The following is a 22,478-nucleotide window of genomic DNA, read 5'->3' on the forward strand; positions in this document are numbered from 1 at the left end:
CCAATTACCCCGACTAACCGGTGCCCGTGCACATTGACTCTCTACCAGTACCCCCTGTATATAGTCTCACTATTGTTATTTTACTGCTGCTCTTTAATTATTTGTTACTTTTATTTTTTTATTTTTTGGTATTTTTCTTAAAATTGCATCTTTGGTTAAGGGCTTGTAAGTAAGTATTTCACCTGTTGTATTCAGCACATGTTTATGAATCCCCCCCAACACACACACACCTTTACCTGCACAAAATTGGAATCAGTCATGTAACTTTTGGATTAACCAATTAACCAAAGGATCCATCAAACGCATTTGGGGTGTCATCATATATTGAGTGGTCTCTGACTTGTGGTCAGACTAGCTCAGGTGGAACAAACTTAAACTTGCGCTTTTTTTAATGCAAAATTGAATGTCATTGAGAAAACAGAAAGTATATGTAAAGTATATATAATCTGATTACAATATTTTTGCTGGTAATGCAATTGGTTACAGTTTTTTTGTAAACGCACGCACGCACGCACACACACACACACAAACACACACACACACACACACACACACACACACACACACACACACACACACACACACACACACACACACACACACACACACACACACACACACACACACACACACACACAGGCTACCTGATGATTGTGCCAGTTGAACTTTTCGGCTATCAGTATCCTTTTCCGCACAAGTTGTTTGAAAAAGTAACTGTAATAATGTTACTTGTTTCATTATTCTGTTACTCATAAAAGTAACGTGTTACCCCCAACACTGGTTACGGGGCATTCTGACTCTGGTTGAATAGAAGTAGGTTAATCAGTCTGTAAACATTGGAAAACGAAGTATGAGCTACTGTCCAGAGTTATTTCGAGAGTGACTAGCAGCAACACTGATTATCTAACCTGGTGGTAGGTTAGGAGAATTAACATAACAGGTTAGAATAATTAAGTTAAGGTGAGGAAGAGGGTTAGGGTATGTCTCTCTCTCTTTCTCAATTCAATTCAAGGGGCTTTATTGGCATTTTAAACATATGTTAACATTGCCAAAGCAAGTGAAGTAAATAATAAACAAAAGTGGAATAAACAATCAAAATTAACAGTAAACATTACAGTAAACATTTCCAAAACAATAAAGACATTTCAAATGTCATATTATGTGCAAATAGTTAAAGTACAAAAGTGAAAATAAATAAACATAAATATGGTTCTATTCACAATGGTGTTTGTTCTTCACTGGTTGCCCTTTTCTTGTCTCTCTCTCTCTCTCTCTCTCTTTATCTTGCACACACTTCCTGTGATCTTGTGGCCGCAGAGGCGCGTTTGAAAGAGGGTCTGTGAGATATTGAAGCTTTGAAGAGTGTTCTCTGTCTGTGTCTGTCTCTGCTCTCACTGCAGATTATGGAGAGATTGGTTGATTGATTATCAGAGAGTAACTTTACCAACGCTACCTCTGCTAGCTTCTCTCTGGGGTGAGGAGACAGAGAACACAGGGAGAGGAGAGGACAGGCGAGAAAGAGAAGAGTGGAGTGAAGAAGCAGGGAAGAGTATCAAAAGAAGAGGTGAGGACTGACTGAGGAGAGTGGGAGGACCAGGCCTGGACTGATACAGGAAGAGCGGTAGACCCCCTGTTGCCCCGCTGTTGGGATAGTTACAATGGCATCGCCTCCATTGATGTACCACGGGGCAATCAGTAAACTGGACTGTGAGGATCTGCTGGGAAAGAAGGGGAAGGATGGAGCCTACCTCATCAGAGACAGCGAAACAATCCAAGGAGCCATGTGTCTGTGTGTCTAGTGAGTATTACACTCCTTGTTCTTTTTACAGAAATGTAGGACGTTTAATGTATACCAATCCATCATCCAAGCATTTTATAAATGCTTTATAGAATCCATCCTAGTTTTAATATTGCAGGGTGGTTTGGTGCTTTAGGGAATACTAGTCAGTACTCATTGGAGAAAGCCAGGAACCCCTGTGACATCTATAAAAAAAATGAGTGAGGAAGAAGGGTAACAATTAACCTTACACATTACACACTTGATGATCAGTACAGCCCCCTACCCTCCATGGCTAATTGTATGTGGACACCTGCTCGTCAAACATGGACATTAATATGGAGTTGTTCACCCCTTTGCTGCTATAACAGCATCCACTCTTCTTGGAAGGCTTTCCACTAGATGTTGAAACATTGCTGCAGGGACTTGCTTCCATTCATCCAGAAGAGCATTAGTGAGGTTGGGCACTAATGTTGGGTGTTTAGGCCTGTCTCACAGTCAGCATTCCAATTCATCCCAAAGGTGTTCAATGGAGTTGAGGTCAGGGATCTGTGCAGGTCAGTCAAGTTCTTCCACATCGATCTCAACAAACTGTTTCTGTATGGACCTCACTTTGTGCATGGGTGCATTGTCATGCTGAAACAGGAAAGAACCTTTCGCAAACTGTTGCCACAGAGTTGGAAGCACAGAATTGTCTAGAAGGTCATTGTATTCTGTAGCATTAAGATTTCCCTGCACTGGAACTAAGGGGCCTACCCTAAACCATGAAAAACAGCCCCAGACCATTATTCTTCCTCCATCAAACTTTATAGTTGGCACTATGGATTCGGGCAGGTAGTGTTCTCCTGGCATCTGCCAAACCAAGATCATCCACCGGACTGCCAGATGGTGAAGCATGATTCATCACTCCAGAGAATGCGTTTCCACTGCTCCAGATCCCAATGGCGGTGAGCTTTACACCACTCCAGCCGACGCTTCGCATTGCTCATGGGGATCTTAGGCTTGTGTGTGGCTGATTGGCTCAGCTCAAGCAGGGCAGAAATTTGATGAACTGACTTGTTGGAAAGGTGGCATCCTATGCCATGTTGAAAGTCATTCTATTTTTTATTTTTTTATTTTATTTTGTTGCATATAGATTGTGGCTTCCACAATGTATGTAATTAGAATTGTCTCCATCATTTCCAATCTCCCATATATTTTTTCTGTAAATATATAAAAATATATATTTTTTTTTAAAGAAAAAAAAGTATTATTTTCCCCTAACCCTGCCACCCCTCCCCTAATTGGAGTAAACTAGTGGACAACAACACTTAGGCTTCTACTTCCAGCTTATACATACTATATACATTTTACGGATACAGTATATATTACAATAGTTATCTTTTGTTTGTTTGTAGTAAGAGCCAATTTTGCTCTTTAATGTAGGGCAGACAGACAACTGCCTTACTTTCTCCCCCTTCCACTTGCCTCTTCCATTTTTGCGGTAATGCTGCAATTAGTTGGTTGTAATTTTTAATAGAGCATATATTTACATAGACATAGATACATATATTTACAATAGAGCATATATTTACATATATTTTTTGTTAGCTACAAGTGTGACATATTATATCAATAGTCCGTTTAATTTTGTCTGCCTTGCCATTCCAAATAAAATTGAATATTCTTTGCTCATATAATTCAAAAAACTGTTTGCTAGGTGTAGGCAAGGCCATAAGCAAATAGGTAAACGGGGATATGACTAAAGAGTTATAGGGTGATTTGTCCACAAATGGGCAGGTATTTTCCTTTCCACGGTAGCAAGATCTTATTTATTTTGCCAACTTACTATAAAAATGTATTGTAGTGAGAGCATGTTTTTCTTTCGGAGTATGAACACTGAGTATGTGCATTTCACCATCAGACCATTTTATTGGTAAACTATACGGTAATGTAAAAGTTAGATCTTTTTTATTGATCCAATAATTAATATGGTACATTTATTATCATTTGATTGTAATCCAGAAAGGTTAGAAAATGTATTTAGATCCTCTATGAGGCTGTGGAGGGATCCGAATTATGGATTTAAAAGAAAACACCTTTTTTAAAGCACTGGATTTCTAGGCCCTTGATAGTATTATTGGATCTGATTTTAATAGATAACATTTTGATGCCATAATAAATAGATATGCCGATAGTGGACAACCTTGTTTTACTCCTCTTGACAGTTTAATACTTTCTGAGAAATATACATTATTTACTATTTTACACCTAGGGTTACTATATATATATATATATATATATATACAGTGCCTTGCGAAAGTATTCGGCCCCCTTGAACTTTGTGACCTTTTGCCACATTTCAGGCTTCAAATATAAAGATATAAAACTGTATTGTTTTGTGAAGAATCAACAACAAGTGGGACACAATCATGAAGTGGAACGACATTTATTGGATATTTCAAACTTTTTTAACAAATCAAAAACTGAAAAATTTGGCGTGCAAAATTATTCAGCCCCTTTACTTTCAGTGCAGCAAACTCTCTCCAGAATTTCAGTGAGGATCTCTGAATGATCCAATGTTGACCTAAATGACTAATGATGATAAATACAATCCACCTGTGTGTAATCAAGTCTCCGTATAAATGCACCTGCACTGTGATAGTCTCAGAGGTCCGTTAAAAGCGCAGAGAGCATCATGAAGAACAAGGAACCCACCAGGCAGGTCCGAGATATTGTTGTGGAGAAGTTTAAAGCCGGATTTGGATCCAAAAAGATTTCCCAAGCTTTAAACATCCCAAGGAGCACTGTGCAAGCGATAATATTGAAATGGAAGGAGTATCAGATCACTGCAAATCTACCAAGACCTGGCCGTCCCTCTAAACTTTCAGCTCATACAAGGAGAAGACTGATCAGAGATGCAGCCAAGAGGCCCATGATCACTCTGGATGAACTGCAGAGATCTACAGCTGAGGTGGGAGACTCTGTCCATAGGACAACAATCAGTCGTATATTGCACAAATCTGGCCTTTATGGAAGAGTGGCAAGAAGAAAGCCATTTCTTAAAGATATCCATAAAAAGTGTTTAAAGTTTGCCACAAGCCACCTGGGAGACACACCAAACATGTGGAAGAAGGTGCTCTGGTCAGATGAAACCAAAATTGAACTTTTTGGCAACAATACAAAACATTATGTTTGGCGTAAAAGCAACACAGCTGAACACACCATCCCCACTGTCAAACATGGTGGTGGCAGCATCATGGTTTGGGCCTGCTTTTCTTCAGCAGGGACATGGAAGATGGTTAAAATTGATGGGAAGATGGATGGAGTCAAATACAGGACCATATAAAAGACCTGAGACTGGGACGGAGATTTGTCTTCCAACAAGACAATGATCCAAAACATAAAGCAAAATCTACAATGGAATGGTTCAAAAATAAACATATCCAGGTGTTAGAATGGCCAAGTCAAAGTCCAGACCTGAATCCAATCGAGAATCTGTGGAAAGAACTGAAAACTGCTGTTCACAAATGCTCTCCATCCAACCTCACTGAGCTCGAGCTGTTTTGCAAGGAGGAATGGGAAAAAATGTCAGTCTCTCGATGTGCAAAACTAATAGAGACATACCCCAAGTGACTTACAGCTGTAATCACAGCAAAAGGTGGCGCTACAAAGTATTAACTTAAGGGGGCTGAATAATTTTGCACGCCCAATTTTTCAGTTTTTGATTTGTTAAAAAGGTTTGAAATATCCAATAAATGTCGTTCCACTTCATGATTGTGTCCCACTTGTTGTTGATTCTTCACAAAAAAATAAAGTTTTATATCTTTATGTTTGAAGCCTGAAATGTGGCAAAAGGTCGCAAAGTTCAAGGGGGCCGAATACTTTCGCAAGGCACTGTATATAACTTTAACCCATTGTATAAGAGATTTTCCAAAATGTAAATATTCCAGGAATTCATATATAAATTCCAGTCGTACTTTATCAAAAGCCTTTTTAAAGTCAGCTATGAATACCAGGCAATGTTTCACAGATTTTTCATAGTGTTCTATTGTTTCCGGTACTTGGCTTATTTTATCTCCAATTTATTGTCCATGTAAAAAACCTGTCTGATTAGGATGAATAATATACGACAATACCTTTTTAATTCTATGCACTATAAATGTTTCTAGATTTTTTTGCATCACAACATTGAAGTGTAAGGGGCCTCCAATTGTTTAAATGGACTGGATCTTTATATTTACCACTTGGGTCCTGTTTCAGTAATAATGAAATCAGACCTAGTTGAGTATCTAATAATGTAAAATGTTTATAGGAATGGTTAAAACATGCTAATAATGGTCCTCTGAGTACATCAAAAAAGGTTTGGTATCCCTCAACTGGTATGCCATCCAGCCTTAGACTTTTCCCAGACTTAAATACTTTAATTGTATCAAGAAGTTCCTCCACTGTAATTTGGCATTCACATGATTCATTCTGTATAGCTGTTAATTTTACATTATTAAAAAAAAATCTTTACATTTAACTTTGGCTAGTGGAGATGAAAGGAAAACATATGCTTAAAGTACTTTGCTTACTTTGCTTCTTTCAATATGTAATTTGGTGAACATGGGTGACTGTCATTTGTAACACGTCTCAGTCAATTATTTGTGTGAGTATTTCTATGTTGAAGATTTAAAAGATAATTTGGTGCATTTTTCCCCATATTCCATCCAGTTCGCTTTGTTATAATATCTTATTTCTTGAATAAGTTTCTCCAGTTCTTTTAGTTTTTCCTCTAACTTATTCGTATTCTATGGTACAGATTGTATTGCTATATATCTACTGCCAGTGTTTGTCTCTGGAGATTGTATGGCTGTGTGCTCGATTTTGTACACCTGTCAGCAATGGGTGTGGCTCAAATTTGAAGGGATTTCCACCTACTTTTGGCCATGTACAGTCATGGCCAAAAGTTTTGAGAATAACACAAATATTAATTTTCACAAAGCCTGCTGCCTCAGTGTCTTTAGATATTTTTGTCAGATGTTACTATGGAATACTGAAGTATAATTACAAGCATTTCATAAGTGTCAAAGGCTTTTATTGATAATTACATGAAGTTGATGCAAAAAGTCAATATTTGAATCATTTGTGTTGACCCTTCTTTTTCAAGACCTCTGCAATCCGCCCTGGCATGCTGTCAATTAACATCTGGGCCACATCCTGGCTGATGGCAGCCCATTCTTGCATAATCAATGCTTGGAGTTTGTCAGAATTTGTGGGTTTTTGTTTGTCCACCAGCCTCTTGAGGATTAAGTTCTCAATGGGACAAAGGTCTGGGGAGTTTCCTGGCCATGGACCCAAAATACACTGCTCAAAAAAATAAAGGGAACACTTAAACAACACAATGTAACTCCAAGTCAATCACACTTCTGTGAAATGGAAATTATAGGCAATTAGCAAGACACCCCCAATAAAGGAGTGGTTCTGCAGGTGGTGACCACAGACCACTTCTCAATTCCTATGCTTCCTGGCTGATGTTTTGGTCACTTTTGAATGCTGGCGGTGCTTTCACTCTAGTGGTAGCATGAGACGGAGTCTACAACCCACACAAGTGGCTCAGGTAGTGCAGCTCATCCAGGATGGAACATCAATGCGAGCTGTGGCAAGAAGGTTTGCTGTGTCTGTCAGCGTAGTGTCCAGAGCATGGAGGCGCTACCAGGAGACAGGCCAGTACATCAGGAGACGTGGAGGAGGCAGTAGGAGGGCAACAACCCAGCAGCAGGACCATGAGGGTGGTATGAGGGCCCGACATCCACGGGTGGGGGTTGTGCTTACAGCTCAACACCGTGCAGGACATTTGGCATTTGCCAGAGAACACCAAGATTGGCAAATTCGCTACTGGCGCCCTGTGCTCTTCACAGATGAAAGCAGGTTCACACTGAGCACATGTGACAGACGTGACAGAGTCTGGAGACGCCGTGGAGAACGTTCTGCTGCCTGCAACATCCTCCAGCATGACCGGTTTGGCGGTGGGTCAGTCATGGTGTGGGGTGGCATTTCTTTGGGGGGCCGCACAGCCCTCCATGTGCTCGCCAGAGGTAGCCAGACTGCCATTAGGTACCGAGATGAGATCCTCAGACCCCTTGTGAGACCATATGCTGGTGCGGTTGGCCCTGGGTTCCTCTTAATGCAAGACAATGCTAGACCTCATGTGGCTGGAGTGTGTCAGCAGTTCCTGCAAGATGAAGGCATTGATGCTATGGACTGGCCCGCCCGTTCCCCAGACCTGAATCCAATTGAGCACATCTGGGACATCATGTCTCGCTCCATCCACCAACGCCACGTTGCACCACAGACTGTCCAGGAGTTGGCGTATGCTTTAGTCCAGGTCTGGGAGGAGATCCCTCAGGAGACCATCTGCCACCTCATCAGGAGCATGCCCAGGCGTTGTCGGGAGGTCATACAGGCACGTGGAGGCCACACACACTACTGAGCCTAATTTTGACTTGTTTTAAGGACATTACATCAAAGTTGGATCAGCCTGTAGTGTGGTTTTCCACTTTAATTTTGAGTGGTATTGTTCGTCACCAAACTGTTCCTGGAAGGTTGGGAGAAGTTGCTCTCAGAGGATGGGTTGGTACCATTCTTTATTCATGGCTGTGTTCTTAGGAAACATTGTGAGTGAGCCCACTCCCTTGGCTGAGAAGCAAGCCCACACATGAATGGTCTCAGGATGCTTTACTGTTGGCATGACACAGGACTGATGGTAGCGCTCACCTTGTCTTCTCCGGACAAGCTTTTTGCCGGATGCACCAAACAATCGGAAAGGGGATTCATCAGAGAAAATAACTTTACCCCAGTCCTCAGCAGTCCAATCGCTGTACCTTTTGCAGAATATCAGTCTGTCCCTAATGTTTTTCCTGGAGAGAAGTGACTTCTTTGCTGCCCTTCTTGACACCAGGCCATCCTCCAAAAGTCTTTGCCTCACTGTGCGTGCAGATGCACTCACACCCCTCTACTGCCAATCCTGAGCAAGCTCTGTACTGATGGTGCCCCGACATTGGTACTATTTTCTACATTGTAGAATAATAGCGAAGACATCAGAACTATGAAATAACAATTTATATTTCAGATTCTTCAATGTAGCCACCCTTTGCCTTGATGACAGCGTTGCACACTATTGGCATTCTCTCAGCCAGCTTCATGAGGTAGTCAGCTGGAATGCATTTCAATTATCAGGTGTGCCTTATTAAAAGTTAATTTATGGAATTGATTTCCTTATTAATGTATTTGAGCCAATCAGTTGTGTTGTGACAAGTCAGAGTTTGTATACAGAAGATAGCTCTATTTGGTAAAAGACCAAGTGTCACGTGTGCTCCCTCTCTGGCCTCTAGGTCACCAGGGTGTTTGCACACCTGTCACGTGCATCAGCGCCTAATGACACTCACCTGGACTCCATCACCTCCTTAATTACCTGCCCTATTTGTGTCACTCCCTTTGGTTCATTCCCCAGATGTTGTTTCTGTTTCATGTCTGTATGCTGTTAGTGTTTCTTGTTTTGTATTATGTTCCGTTTCTTTATTAAATATTCACTCACTGATGAAACTGGCTCTAATGAGGACCGCCACTGGAAAGGAAGGCCCAGAGGTACTTCTGCTGCAGAGGAAAAGTTCATTAGATTTACCAGTCTCAGAAATTGCAGTCCAAATAAATGCTTCACAGAGTTCAAGTAACAGACAATCTCAACATCAACTGTTCAGAGGAGACTACGTGAATCAGGCCTTCATGGTCGATTTGCTGCAAAGAAACCACTAATAAAGGACACCAATAAGAAGAGACTTGCTTGGGCCAAGAAACACGAGCAATGGACATTAGATCGCTGGAAATCTGTCCTTTGGTCTGATGAGTCCAAATGTGTCACGTTCACTGTCTTCAAACTCCCTGTCATAGATGAGCATGTAATTCCACATCTTTTAATAAAGTGAAACTTTCACACAAAAAAACAGGTAAACAGAAACCAAACGTGATGCAACCATGGCACACACAAACACACACAGAAAATAAATAATTACCCACAACATTAGGTGGGAAAAAGGCTGCCTAAGTATGATTCTCAATCAGAGACAATGATAGCTGCCTCTGATTGGGAACCACACTCGGCCAAAAACAAAGAAATAGAAAACATAGAATGCCCACCCAAATCACACCCTGACCTAACCAAATAGAGAAATAAAACGTCTCTCTAAGGTCAGGGCGTGACAAAATTAGAGTTTTTTGGTTCCAACCACCGTGTCTTTGAGACGCATAGTACTTGAACAGATGATCTCCGCATGTGTGGTTCTCACCATGAAGCATGTAGTAGGAAGGTGCTTTGCTGGTGACACTGTCTGTGATTTATTTTGAAATCAAGGCACGTTCTGCAGCGATACCCCATCCCATCTGGTTTGCACTTAGTGGGACTATCATTTGTTTTTCAACAGGACATTGACCCTAAAACACCTCCAGGCTGTGTAAGGGCTATTTGACCAATAAAGAGAGTGATGGAGTGCTGCATCAGATGACCTGGCCTCCACAATCAATCACCCGATCTCAAACCAATTGAGATGGTTTGGGATGAGTTGGACCACATAGTGAAGGAAAAGCAGCCAACAAGTGCTCAGTATATGTGGGAACTCCTTCAAGACTGTTGGAAAAGCATTCCAGATGAAGCTGGTTGTTAGAATGCCAAGAGTGTGCAAAGCTGTCATCAAGGCAAAGGGTGGCTACTTTGAAGAATCTCAAATATAAAATATATTTTGATTTGTTTAGCACTTTTTTGGTTACTACATGATTCCATATGTGTTATTTCATAGTTTATGTCTTCACCATTATTCTACAATGTAGAAAATAGTAAAAATAAAGAAAAACCCTTGAATGAGTAGGTGTTCAAACATTTGACTGCTGCTGTATTTGTGTGTTGTGTTTCTGCAGTAAAAAGAAGGTGGTGTATACCTACAGAATCCTCCAGACCCACACTGGAAGCTACACCCTGCAGGTACACCCTGTGTGTGTGTGTGTGTGCGCTTGCGTTTGTATGTGTTTCTGATGGTCTGTCTGTCTGTGTGTAGACAGCGTCTGGTGTAGAGGAGAAATTCTTTAAGACGTTAGAGGAGCTGGTCCGCCATTATAAGCGTCGGGGACAGGGATTGGCTCAGCATCTGCGCCACTCAGTCAAGCGGAAGACACTGCTACAACTTCCCGCCCCCAATGTCATCGACGAGGTTCCTGATTATGAAAGTAAGTAACACTCTGTCTGTCTGTCTGTTAGTTTCACTTCCATCTGTCACTGACTTTTTTTCAGATGTCCAGATCGTTATCATCCTTAAATACACACTCACTACTTGTCCTTTCTCTGTCCCTCTCTTGTCTAGATGTGGATGCATCAGACTACGTTGTTGTCCTGCCCTCTTGATTCAGCAGCACACCCCTGACCTACATCATCTATGAGCCTGTAAATATCTAGGTGTGGTGCCTGCAGGCAGGTTTAACATTTTTTTTTATCCTGATGCCAGGGGCGGATTGGTCATCTTGCTCAAAATGCCAGATGAGCTGGTCAGATGTTAGCCCATAGGGCCTGTCTAATTCATTTTTTAAAGCTAAATTATCATTATCTGGCTAATACTGTAATTGGGGCCTCTAAGGAAAAAAATGGGCTGGTGTGTTAGAAATGCCAGGGCTGATTTTTGGTCTCAGTCCTCCCCTTCCTTATGCAATGTGTTGTGTGCTGTTCTGTGTGCTAGGGATACTGAGATTGTCAGAGAGAATAGTGTTTGTCTGGTTGTTGAAGTGGAAGTTAAAATCAAATTTTATTTGTCACATGCATGGAATACAACGTGTGTAGACTTACTGTGAAATGCTTGCTTACGAGCCCTTTCCTACTATGCTGAGTCAAAAAATATATATATATTTATATACTATAAAATATATAGTAACACAAGAGGAAGAAAAAAACAAGAATGAAGCTATATCATAAAAATAATATTTTGGTGGGTGCTTATATTTGTCCTGTCTTACACATCTACAGGTGTGTATTAATACGCATGTGTGAATTGGAAATTAGTTTTTTGCATAATCCACTCTCCCGGAGACACCTTCAGAGAGTGGGGTAACAGGGAGTACCAGTATCAGTACCATATCAATGTGTAGAAGTACGAGGTTTTTGAGGTAGATATGTACATAAAGGCAGCGTAAAGTGACTAGGCATCGGGATAGATAATAATAAGAGTGAAATAAAGAACAGAGCAGCATATGTGTGTGTGTGGCGTCAGTATGCGTGTATGTGTTGTGCGAATGTAGCGTATCTAAATGTATGTGGGTTTGTGAGAGAGTCAGTGTATGTATAATATGTATATATCATCTTGTGAGTGAATAGTATCAGTGCACATATGGTTTGAAACATCCCATAGAAACATTAATATATTTTTGTTACTATGGCATTCCGAATAGAGTTTATTTACTTGTAAAGATTTAGGCCTACTCTGGATAAGACTAAGCTGTAATGTGTAAATGTTCCTAGCTTAAATAAAAAGTTTGTAAACACCAGTATTTATCTACTTTTCCCCTAACTAAATTAAAATGCTGTTATGTAACATGTAACCAACTGTGTGTTGTTGTAACATAAACCCCCCCCCCCCCCCCCCATACTCAGTCTGGGCTACATAGACATACACACTCATGCTCACACACATCCACTTGTTTTTGTCACACTTGTTTTCTCACCTCTCTGCAATGTCCCCTGCTGTAGACAGTGTGTTTCACTTTCAGCCTTCCCTGAACCAGAGGACACTGGGGTGTAATCATTACGTCTTGCAATGGAAACCGTTTACTCAAATATCTCTTAATTAATTAGGTGGGACTTGCAACTCTTCTTCTTATAATTCTTCTGCGCGCTGCTCCTTTTACACCGTTTTAGCTAGAAACGCCGTTCAAACTTTAAAACATGCGGACTTGTCTGCATTGAGTTGCTTACATTATTTGACTTTATAAAATATTTTATACTTTTTAAACTATTGAACTTTTTGGCCCTCTTTTTGTCCTCCATCCACTTCCATGGCATTTCCTCAACATTCTAAAACTCATGACTTCAATATTCACTGTAAACAATGTAGCTGCTACTTTGATCAATTTCCCCATAAGTTAGGCAAAAAATGTGAGGGTATGACATCTTGGTCTACTTCTAACTAATTTAGCTAACTTCCATGGAACTTTCAAATGATAACAATGGGAGACCACATTCTAAACATGAGACAATGAGTAAATATTGTGACTTTTGACATGAATAATCAATTACCTTAAACACTTTTCCCAACAATGCGTTGTAGATAAAAACAGACAGACACACACACCATCCTCACCTTCAACCATACATTCATTCCTTTATCATAGCAATCAGTCCAACTTAACCTCCTTTCATCTCTTCAACCCTCCATCCATGAGGTCTTCCATCCCATTATCCTTACTTTATTTATCTATCCATTTATTTATCTATCCAGTAATAACTATCTTTTAACAGATTTATCATTTGATTAATAATTAACATATGTTTGAAGTAAGGGATAAATGCTTGAGATAAAGTTGATTAATTTCTTTGAAACTTCAACAATGCCTCCTTGTTTTCTGTACTCTACTATTACAGTTTGCCTATACTGTGGTATTCTAGCAGGAGACTGTCTGAAAGTGTAGTAGTCAAAGTGTTGTTATTTGTGATGAAATATGTGCTCAAACTGCCCCACAATCCAAAGTAATAAGGTTGACAGGGTAGTGTATCAAAGTAATCGGACCAATTATTTTATTAAATTGAACTTTGACTATATTTAACTGCTTGGCTTAAGTAAAACAGTTTAAACTTCTTCCACTAACACAACAATACTTGTAAAGAGTTGAAGCAAGTCCCACCAATTTTTCTTAATGGAAATTACCATCTACTTATGTGTAAATATTGCCAAGCCAATAGGAACATTTTGTGTGAAAGATAAAATGTCTCACTAATAATGTTTCTTGCCTGAATTTGTCTACAGAGAATGGAAACATTAAAACAGCATTAGAAAAAACTGGCTGCATGTGGTTGACCAAATAAGTGATATTTATAGGCTTGCTGACTTTTCTGGGTTGACTGACGCGACAATACTCCAATGCTGTCCAACCACAGTTTCCACCCCCCCGTAGGCAATTCGGGCCACCCATGTCATGACCAACTGAAATGCACAAACCACAGAGCTTCTAAGTATGCAACATCACAAGACTTCCGGGAATGCATACAAAAAGACCAAATGGTTTGGGGTTTGAGAAGTCAATGAAAGAAGTGAAGAATTCTTCCTTAGTTGTTCCTTTTTCTAAAGGCACAACCTAGATTCAAGCCATTAAACAAGTTTCCATTGACCCAGATTTGTTCGACAAAAGCAATGTAGCAAAAAAATTCATTGCGACATGGATAATGGAAACAGCAGATATACAGTGCCTTCAGAAAGTATTCAGACCCCTTGACTTTTTCCACATTTTGTTACGTTACAGCCTTACTGTAAATGTATTAAATAAAACCTTTCCCTCAGCAATCTACGCACGATACCCCATAATGACAAGGCGAAAACAGGTTTTTAGAAATATCTTATTTACATAAGTATTCAGACCCTTTACTATGAGACTCTAAATTGAGCTCAGGTGCATCCTGTTTCCATTGATCATCCTTGAGATGTTTCTACAACTTGATTGGAGTTCACCTGTGTTAAATTCAATTGATTGGACATGATTTGGAAAGGCACTCCCCTGTCTATATAAGGTCCCACAGTTGACAGTGCATGTCAGAGCAAAAACCAAGCCATGAGGTCGAAGGAATTGTCCGTAGAGCTCTTAGAGAGGATTGTGTTGAGGCACAGATCTGGGGAAGGGTACCAAAAAAATGTCTGTGGCATTGAAGGTCCACAAGAACACAGTGGACTCCATCATTCTTAAATGGAAGAAGTTTGTAACCACCAAGACTCTTCCTAGAGCTCGTCGCCCAGCCAAACTGAGCAATCGGTGGAGAAGGGCCTTGGTCAGAGAGGTGACCAAGAACCCAATGGTCATTCTGACAGAGCTCTAGAAGTCCTCTGTGGAGATGGAAGAACCTTCCAAAAGGACAACCATCTCTGCAGCACTCCACCAATCAGGTCTTTATGGTAGTGGCCAGACAGAAGCCACTCCTCGATAAAAGGCAAATGACAGCCCGCTTGGAGTTTGCCAAAAGGCACCTAAAGAACTCTCAGACCATGAGAAACCAGATTCTCTGGTCTGATGAAACCAAGATTGAACTCTTTGGCCTGAATGCCAAGCGTCATGTCTGGAGGAAACCTGGCACCATCCCTACGGTGAAGGATGGTGGTGGCAGCATCATGTTGTGGGGATGTTTTTCAGCGGTAGGGACTGGGAGACTAGTCAGGATCGAGGCAAAGATGAACGGAGCAAAGTACAGAGAGATCCTTGATGAAAACCTGCTCCAGAGTGCTCAGGATCTCAGACTGGGGTGAAGGTTCACCTTCCAACAGGACAACAACCCTAATCACACAGCCAAGACGAAGCAGGAGTGGTCACTGAATGTCCTTGAGTGGCCCAGCCAGAGCCCAGACTTGAACCCGATCGAACATCTCTGGAGAGACCTGAAGGCACTGTAGGATACATTTTCTATAGCTCCACAGGGGTGGATTTTCTTTTGTCTAACTTCCGTTATTGCGACAAATTATGATGGAAACTGTTTTTTTTTTTTGTTTAATAAATTCTGATTGCCAAATTCTTTTGAAGGTACATGGGGCACTTAATGTTATCGCGTAACTAACTATAAGCTCCACTCCATATTTAATTCTAAATGCCTAGTGCTTGCAAAATAACATTGCTAAACTATAAAAAATAATGTTTCTTTGCAGGACAAGGATTGTCCTAACTTTCAAGAATGCCTGAATTGCTTTGCCTTGCTGTTCTGGTTGGCTGGCAAGTTTCATCTTCCAATTATTTCAGATCTACAGGAGTGAAGTTTCACCATGGACCTTGGCGATACGTTAAAGAATTATTTGAATATGGCAAATATTAGTCAATTATTGCATTTCATCCATGCTGGCTTTTGTGGGCTACCTGAGACATGAAACAGATCGGTGGAAGGGCGTATCAGGCTGTCGCCAATTTATTAATTTGCCTAAATGGGTAATGGAAACACTTGAATCACTACATCTTTAATTGCCTCTGTAGGTTTTTGAGAAAATGTAATTTTTTTAATATAAGTGACATGACTGTCAGCTGTATTTATTGACACAATATAGTCCAATGGAGACGTACCCTAGCAAGCAATTGTTGCATCTATTTTCAATGCGAACTTTCGAAATGTTGACCTAAAATTCTCTGTGCACATTCATGTTAACATAGCTATCGTCATAAGTAGTTGAATATGTTATTACTCCAACTTCGTGAAAGTGACAAACTAGCTAGGTTTCCATCCAATTGGCGACAGATTTTCATGCAAATTTTCTAATATCTGCATAAAGAATATATGCAAATTTTTCCACCAGTGGTGTGTTTCCACCCAACACGGCTTGTTGCAGATAAAAGTCAGTGTGCGATGACATAGTGCACACAAAATGTACCTTTTCACTTAAGTTTTCATGTACCGAATACAGTTCTAAAGTTCAATGTGTTTCCATCACATTTTCAACTCTACCTATAGATTTGTCACAAAAACTGTAATTGAATAGCAAATGTGTCTACTCTGGACTTGGCACATGCGCTCTAGCCAACAGCTTGCGGATACAATGCAGGTGGGCTGTGCTGGTAGGCTAGTAATACATAATGAAATTATTATGGATACCTGTTTCCATCACAGCTTTCATGATAAAAAAAATAAAACAATTATGACTTTACTTGCATAAATACTGTGGAGTGTTCATTTTTGTAAAAAAAGGATATTGAAGGGCTGCCTTTGGAATTGACAGGCTGCACATGGACAGTTCGGCGCAAGACGACTGTTGGACTCCATTACGTTTTTCTATGCATGAGCTATGGGAACTAGGAAATCTCCGACCTCCGACTTCAGTGAGTTCACGACAACTGGGAACTCGGAAAAATACGTGGTCAAATCATGACGTCAGTGATCTTCAGGTCGGAAAGTCTGAGATCTGGAAAGAGGCACGAGTTGGATGACCTTTCAAAAAATATTTCCAGTCTGAGCTCTTTTTTTTTGCAAGTTCCCAGTAGTCTTGAACTCACTGAAGTCGGAGGTCGGAGATTTCCTAGTTCCCAGTTGTTTTGAATGCAGCATCAGCTAGCCAACGTCGCCATGACAACGGCTGCAAGCGGGATTAGGGATTGCTATTGGAGAAGCAATTTTAGCCTTTCTTCATATTGTACGGTCTTTGCTCAAGCCATAAAGCCCCACAGTGGAGGTGTCATAAAACCCGTTAAACATAGCGGTCAAACAGGGAAATGGTTCCAATAATTTTTGCATCACCAATTTTTCCCATATAGGAATTAGAAACACTTCAAATAAGTGCTGTGTTTGTGTAGGCTTACCCTGGCGTGACTTTTTGTTAACGTAAATCTCTTTTAAAGTAGACGTCATGCAAAACTACAAATCCCTGCAAGCTGCTGTACATCATCTCTAGCTGACACACATGTATTGTGTCCATTTAACACTTGCACAAGACAATTCACAGAGTTGTCCATCTAAAGAAATATAGCCAATTTATTCATTACTACAGTTAGCTAACATTAGATAGTTAATCCAGAGATTCTTACCTTTGCCTCGATTCGACAATCTCGTCTAGATCATCATGGCATTAGTAGTTATATATGATTGCCACATTAGCAGATAATTAGCGTTTCACTTTTTGGGGTTAGATATAGTCAAATATAGTGTAACGACTCTGTGTTTATAAGCGCGGAAATCGACTCTGCTGCACAAGCATACTTTTGCGGCTCAGTCGATATCGCGCCGGACCTCGGGCTAGAAGGTCGAGGGTTCGAGACCTGCTCCCTGCTGTTTCATTATAATATTGATAAAAGTCACCTTGTCCTAGAGAGATTTACACAGTTATCAAAATGTCATATCAGGGTAAGCCTACACGAAACCCAGCCCTTATTTGAAGTGTTTCTAAAATCCCCTATGGGAAAAATGAAAGGTAGAAAAATGATTGGAACTATTTCCCTGATTGACCGGTAGGTTTTATGGGTATTATGACTCATGTGGCACTCTATAGACCCCTTTCCAGTATACAACACACTGACTTCATGCTCAGATGCTAGCAGACTATTGGCGACAGTAAAAAAGCCATCGCCATCTTCGCCCATTCAACATAGCCTAGATTTACATTTATATTACTTCTAAACATAATAACCCTTTAGGGTTCTCATACACTTACAATTATGTTTTGATTCTTGCTTGAACAGTCTCTAATATTATATTTGGTTGTGATATTTGCAAAATAATTATTTTGGATGCAGCAATTGTTAGCTAGAATGCTAACGCTCATTGAATAAGGCTGTAGCAAAAGCTAGCCAAAGTGACATTTTACTGGCTGATTGAAAGGGGTCTATAGAAGTGCGTGGCACCAACTTTATTTTAATATTTTTTTTCTTTAATTTTACATTTTTTTTTAATTCAGAAAAAACAGTAAACATGCAAGAAGTATATGTACGGTAGTTGTAGCGATGAGACAAGATAGTAACTACTAACAATTGGATACCACGAAAAAAATGACAGATTATACAATGACCTTAAAAGATACACACATATTGATTGTTTTAACAGCTTTCTTATTAGAAGAATGTAACCGCCGTTATTGGTGGAAGAAGGTGAGGACCAAGGTGCAGCGTGGTACGTGTCCATATTTATTCAAATGAACACGGAGATAACAAAATAACAAAGAGAAACAACCGATATGGTTCTCAATCAGGGACAACGATAAACAGCTGCCTGTGATTGAGAACCATACCAGGCCAAACACAGAAATCCCAAAACATAGAAAAAGGAACGTAGACAACCCACCCAACTCACGCCCTGACCATACTAAAACAAAGACATAATAAAAGAACTAAGGTCAGAACGTGTCAAAGAATGTACTGCTCAAATTCCTTATAGAAAACACGGAAGTGTTTTTTTATTAGTGAATTTTTCCATTACCACAATTAGATTTATCCTTATTATAGTTAATTAAGGAAACCGAACAGCACAGCGTGGCACCGACTTGCCTTGTTTGCGCATTTCGGTCATGTCTTGCATGGCACCTGCCTACGTAATACTTACAATCTTGAAAGTGTGTGCTAAACTAGGGGGTGATGATAGTTCTAAGGCTGGTTTCTTTTTTACAGCAATTACTTAAATTGTTATCTAAATTATTTTTAAACAACCCTTTACTTTGGTTTGATATCGTTCTACCGGTGTGTGTGTGTTATCCGGCTCCGAGCTGCAAGTCGCAGACAGGGGGCGGGCCTAGATGCAGGCCAGAAAACAGAGCCGGGCTTAGCTCTCATCCAATGGCTACAGCTCTCTGGCTGACGGGGAGGAGTCATGCTGTCTACAGGCGCTGCAGCTGCTGACTGAACTACTGGAGGCACGGCAACCCAACGTGGACGTACAGAACTAAAAGTGGAAGCCTGTATCTACATAGCTTCATCATCCAGTCTAAATCGGTGATAACTCCTGTATGTACATCCAAAGTGATTTTTCTTTGTCCTTTCTTATGTGTTTCTCTTCAGGAGGGGTTGGGTTGAGGTTGTGTGCGTGTGTTGGGCTTTGTTGAGTTGTTGGTTCCAATGGTGTTGGGTCTACAACAGGGACGGGACCCAGCCGCACCACACACACCACCAGCTTGCTACTAAATATAAATTACAAGGGGGGACTGGTCTGTGTGTTGGTCTGTGTGTGTGTGTGTGTGTGTGTGTGTGTGTGTGCGTGATCAGCCTTAATTCTTCCACTGCTGTGTAATGAGGATTGTGTGTAGCATGGTGTCTCGTCAGGTGAGCTCCCAGGTCTGTCTCTCTCAGGTTCAAATACTGCTCTCCTGTTGCCATAACAATGACCCCCTCACCAGCCACGACTGCAAATGCATCAACACAGGCATCAAGCATTCTCATACCAAAGAGATGGACTCAAAATTATGTGTGTGTGTGTTTCAGTCAAGTGTGTGGTGAGGCGGTTTTGAAGCCTCTGGAGTTATGAGTAAACTGAGACAGAAGGTGAAAGACATGGAGACCAGCTTCTACAGAATACTACAGGTACACACACACCTGTGGAGCTGAGCTAAATGATTGACACGTTAAATCTCTCTCCCTGTAGGACCAGAGGAGGGTCACATTCCTCTCTCTGGCTCTCACGTTCAATCACTAAGAACATGTTCAGACCGGGCTTCGTCTACTGTTTGAGGCCACGCCTCTCCCAGACTTTCCTTCACTAGCGTGAGGGACTGAACACAAACATAAACAAGCACAATTAAATCAAATGTTATTTGTCACATGCTTTGTAAACAACAGGTGTAGACTAACAGTGAAATGCTTACTTACGGGCCCTTCCCAACAATGTAGAGAGAAAGAAAATATAGAAAAGTAATAACATGTAATGATAAAAGTAATAATAAATAACTTGGCTATTTGTATTTATTATGGATCCCCATTAGCTGCTGCCAAGGCCCCTACTCTACTACCACATATCTACAACACTAAATCCATGTGTACGTACTAACTTATTCCTTGCCACCCATTCTGAAACTAACTACAGCTCTTTGTTAAGTGTTGCAGTCATTTCAGTCGCTGTGGTAGCTGACGTGTATAGAGTTGAGTCATCTGCATACAGATCTAACAAAATGTAAGTGCTGTGCTTGTTGAATGTCCTTCCCTATAAGCATGCTGAAAGTCTGTTGTCAACTTGTTTACTGTAAAATAGCATTGTATTTGGTAAAACACAATTCTTTCCAAAAGTTTACAAAGGGTTGGTAACAGGCTGATTGGTTGGCTATTTGAGCCAGTAAAGAGGGGAATAACTTTTGCTTCCCTCCAGGCCTGAGGGCACATTCTTTCTAGTAGATTTAAATTGAAGATGTGGCAAATAGGATTGACAATATCGTCCTCATTAATTTTCCATCCAAGTTGTCAGACTCCGGTGGTTTGTCATTGTTAATAGACAACCATTTTCTCACCTCTTCCACACCTACTTTACGGAATTCAAAATTACAATGCCTGTCTTTCATAATTTGGTCAGATATACTTGGATGTGTAGTGTCAGCGTTTGTTGCTGGCATGTCATGCCTAAGTTTGCTAATCTTGCCAAAGAATCATTAAAGTAGTTGGCAATATCAGTGGGTTTTGTGATGAATGAGCAATCTGATTCAATGAATGATGGAGCGGAGTTTGCCTTTTTGCCCATAATTTCATTGAAGGTGCTCCAAAGCTTTTTACTATCATTCTTTGTCATTTATCTTTGTTTCATAGTGTAGTTTCTTCTTCTTTTTATTCAGTTTAGTCACATGATTTCTGAATTTGCAGTACGTTTGCCAATCGGCTGTACTGCCAGACCTATTTGCCATTTATTTCGCGTCATCCCTCTCAACCATCCTCATCAATCCACAGGGATTTAAGTTTCTACAATAATTTTCTCAATGTGTGCCTGCTTATTAGTAACTGGGGTAAGCAATTCCATAAATGTGGTAAGTACAGCGTCTGGTTGCTCCTCATTACACACCACAGACCAACAATTCTTTATATCAATAATGGGAATCACTGCAAAACTTCTTGTATGACCTCTTATACACAATATTAGGCCCATCCTTCGGATCTTTGGTTTTCCTAGATATGGCTACTATATTGTGATCACTACATCTGATGGATCTGGATACTGCTTTCAAACAAATATCTGCAGCATTAGTAAAGATGTGATCAATTGATGATTTCATTCCTGTGCTGTTTGTAACTACCCTGGTAGGTTGATTGATAACCTGAACCAGCTTGCAGGCATTAGTTAGAGTTTGAAGCTTTCTCTTGAGTGGGCAGCCTGATGAAAGCAAGTCAATTTTAATCACCCAGAAAATGTACCTCTCTGTTTATATCACATACATTATCAAGATTTTCACACTTTATCCAGATACTGACTGTTAGCACTTGGTGATCTATAGTAGCTTCCCACAAAAATGGGCTTTAGGTGAGGCAGATTAACCTGGAGCCATATTACTTCAATAGCATTTAACACGAGATCCTCTTAAGCTTTACAGAAATGTGGTTCTGGATATAAACAGCCACACCTCCACCTTGGGCATTTCTGTCTTCACTGTAGATCTTATAACCATGTATTGCTACCACTGTATCATCAAAGGTATTATCTAAGTGAGTTTCAGAAATTGTCAGAATAGGAATGTCATCTGTCATCTAGCAAATTATGGATTTCATGAATCGGGGGAAGAAGGCAGATGGGCCGAGAATGATTCTTCTTCTTTCTGGTTCCGACACACATTGATTTACGCTGACCTGGAGTCCAACAATGAGCAGCCATTTACGCTCACCTGGAGTCCAACAATGAGCAGCCATTTACGCTCACCTGGAGTCCAACAATGAGCAGCCATTTACGCTCACCTGGAGTCCAACAATGAGCAGCCATTTACGCTCACCTGGAGTCCAACAATGAGCAGCCATTTACGCTCACCTGGAGTCCAACAATGAGCAGCCATTTACGCTCACCTGGAGTCCAACAATGAGCAGC

At 40.5% G+C, this 22,478-nt stretch overlaps 1 protein-coding gene across 1 annotated transcript; it reads left to right on the plus strand.

Annotated features, from left to right (window-relative positions):
• The first annotated feature begins 1,309 nt into the window (after positions 1 to 1,309).
• si:ch73-264p11.1 (SH2 domain-containing protein 1B) lies at positions 1,310 to 12,319 on the plus strand. The gene is made up of 4 exons (XM_021620365.3): positions 1,310 to 1,798; positions 10,709 to 10,772; positions 10,846 to 11,014; positions 11,149 to 12,319. The coding sequence occupies exons 1-4, from the start codon at positions 1,659 to 1,661 to the stop codon at positions 11,187 to 11,189; spliced, it is 414 nt and encodes a 137-aa protein (XP_021476040.3). The 5' UTR covers positions 1,310 to 1,658; the 3' UTR covers positions 11,190 to 12,319.
• The last annotated feature ends 10,159 nt before the right edge of the window (positions 12,320 to 22,478 follow it).

This window comes from Oncorhynchus mykiss, chromosome 11, assembly GCF_057628025.1.
Source record: "Oncorhynchus mykiss isolate SJ-2025 chromosome 11, ASM5762802v1, whole genome shotgun sequence".
In the NCBI taxonomy this organism is placed as follows: domain Eukaryota; kingdom Metazoa; phylum Chordata; class Actinopteri; order Salmoniformes; family Salmonidae; genus Oncorhynchus; species Oncorhynchus mykiss.

Bases quoted from the DNA above. Each gene is read 5' to 3' on its own strand.
- si:ch73-264p11.1 (XM_021620365.3), top strand. From the start codon at position 1,659: ATGGCATCGCCTCCATTGATGTACCACGGGGCAATCAGTAAACTGGAC. The intron at 10,773-10,845 runs GTACACCCTGTG...GTCTGTGTGTAG, and splicing joins CTGGAAGCTACACCCTGCAG to ACAGCGTCTGGTGTAGAGGA. The intron at 11,015-11,148 runs GTAAGTAACACT...TCTCTTGTCTAG, and splicing joins CGAGGTTCCTGATTATGAAA to ATGTGGATGCATCAGACTAC.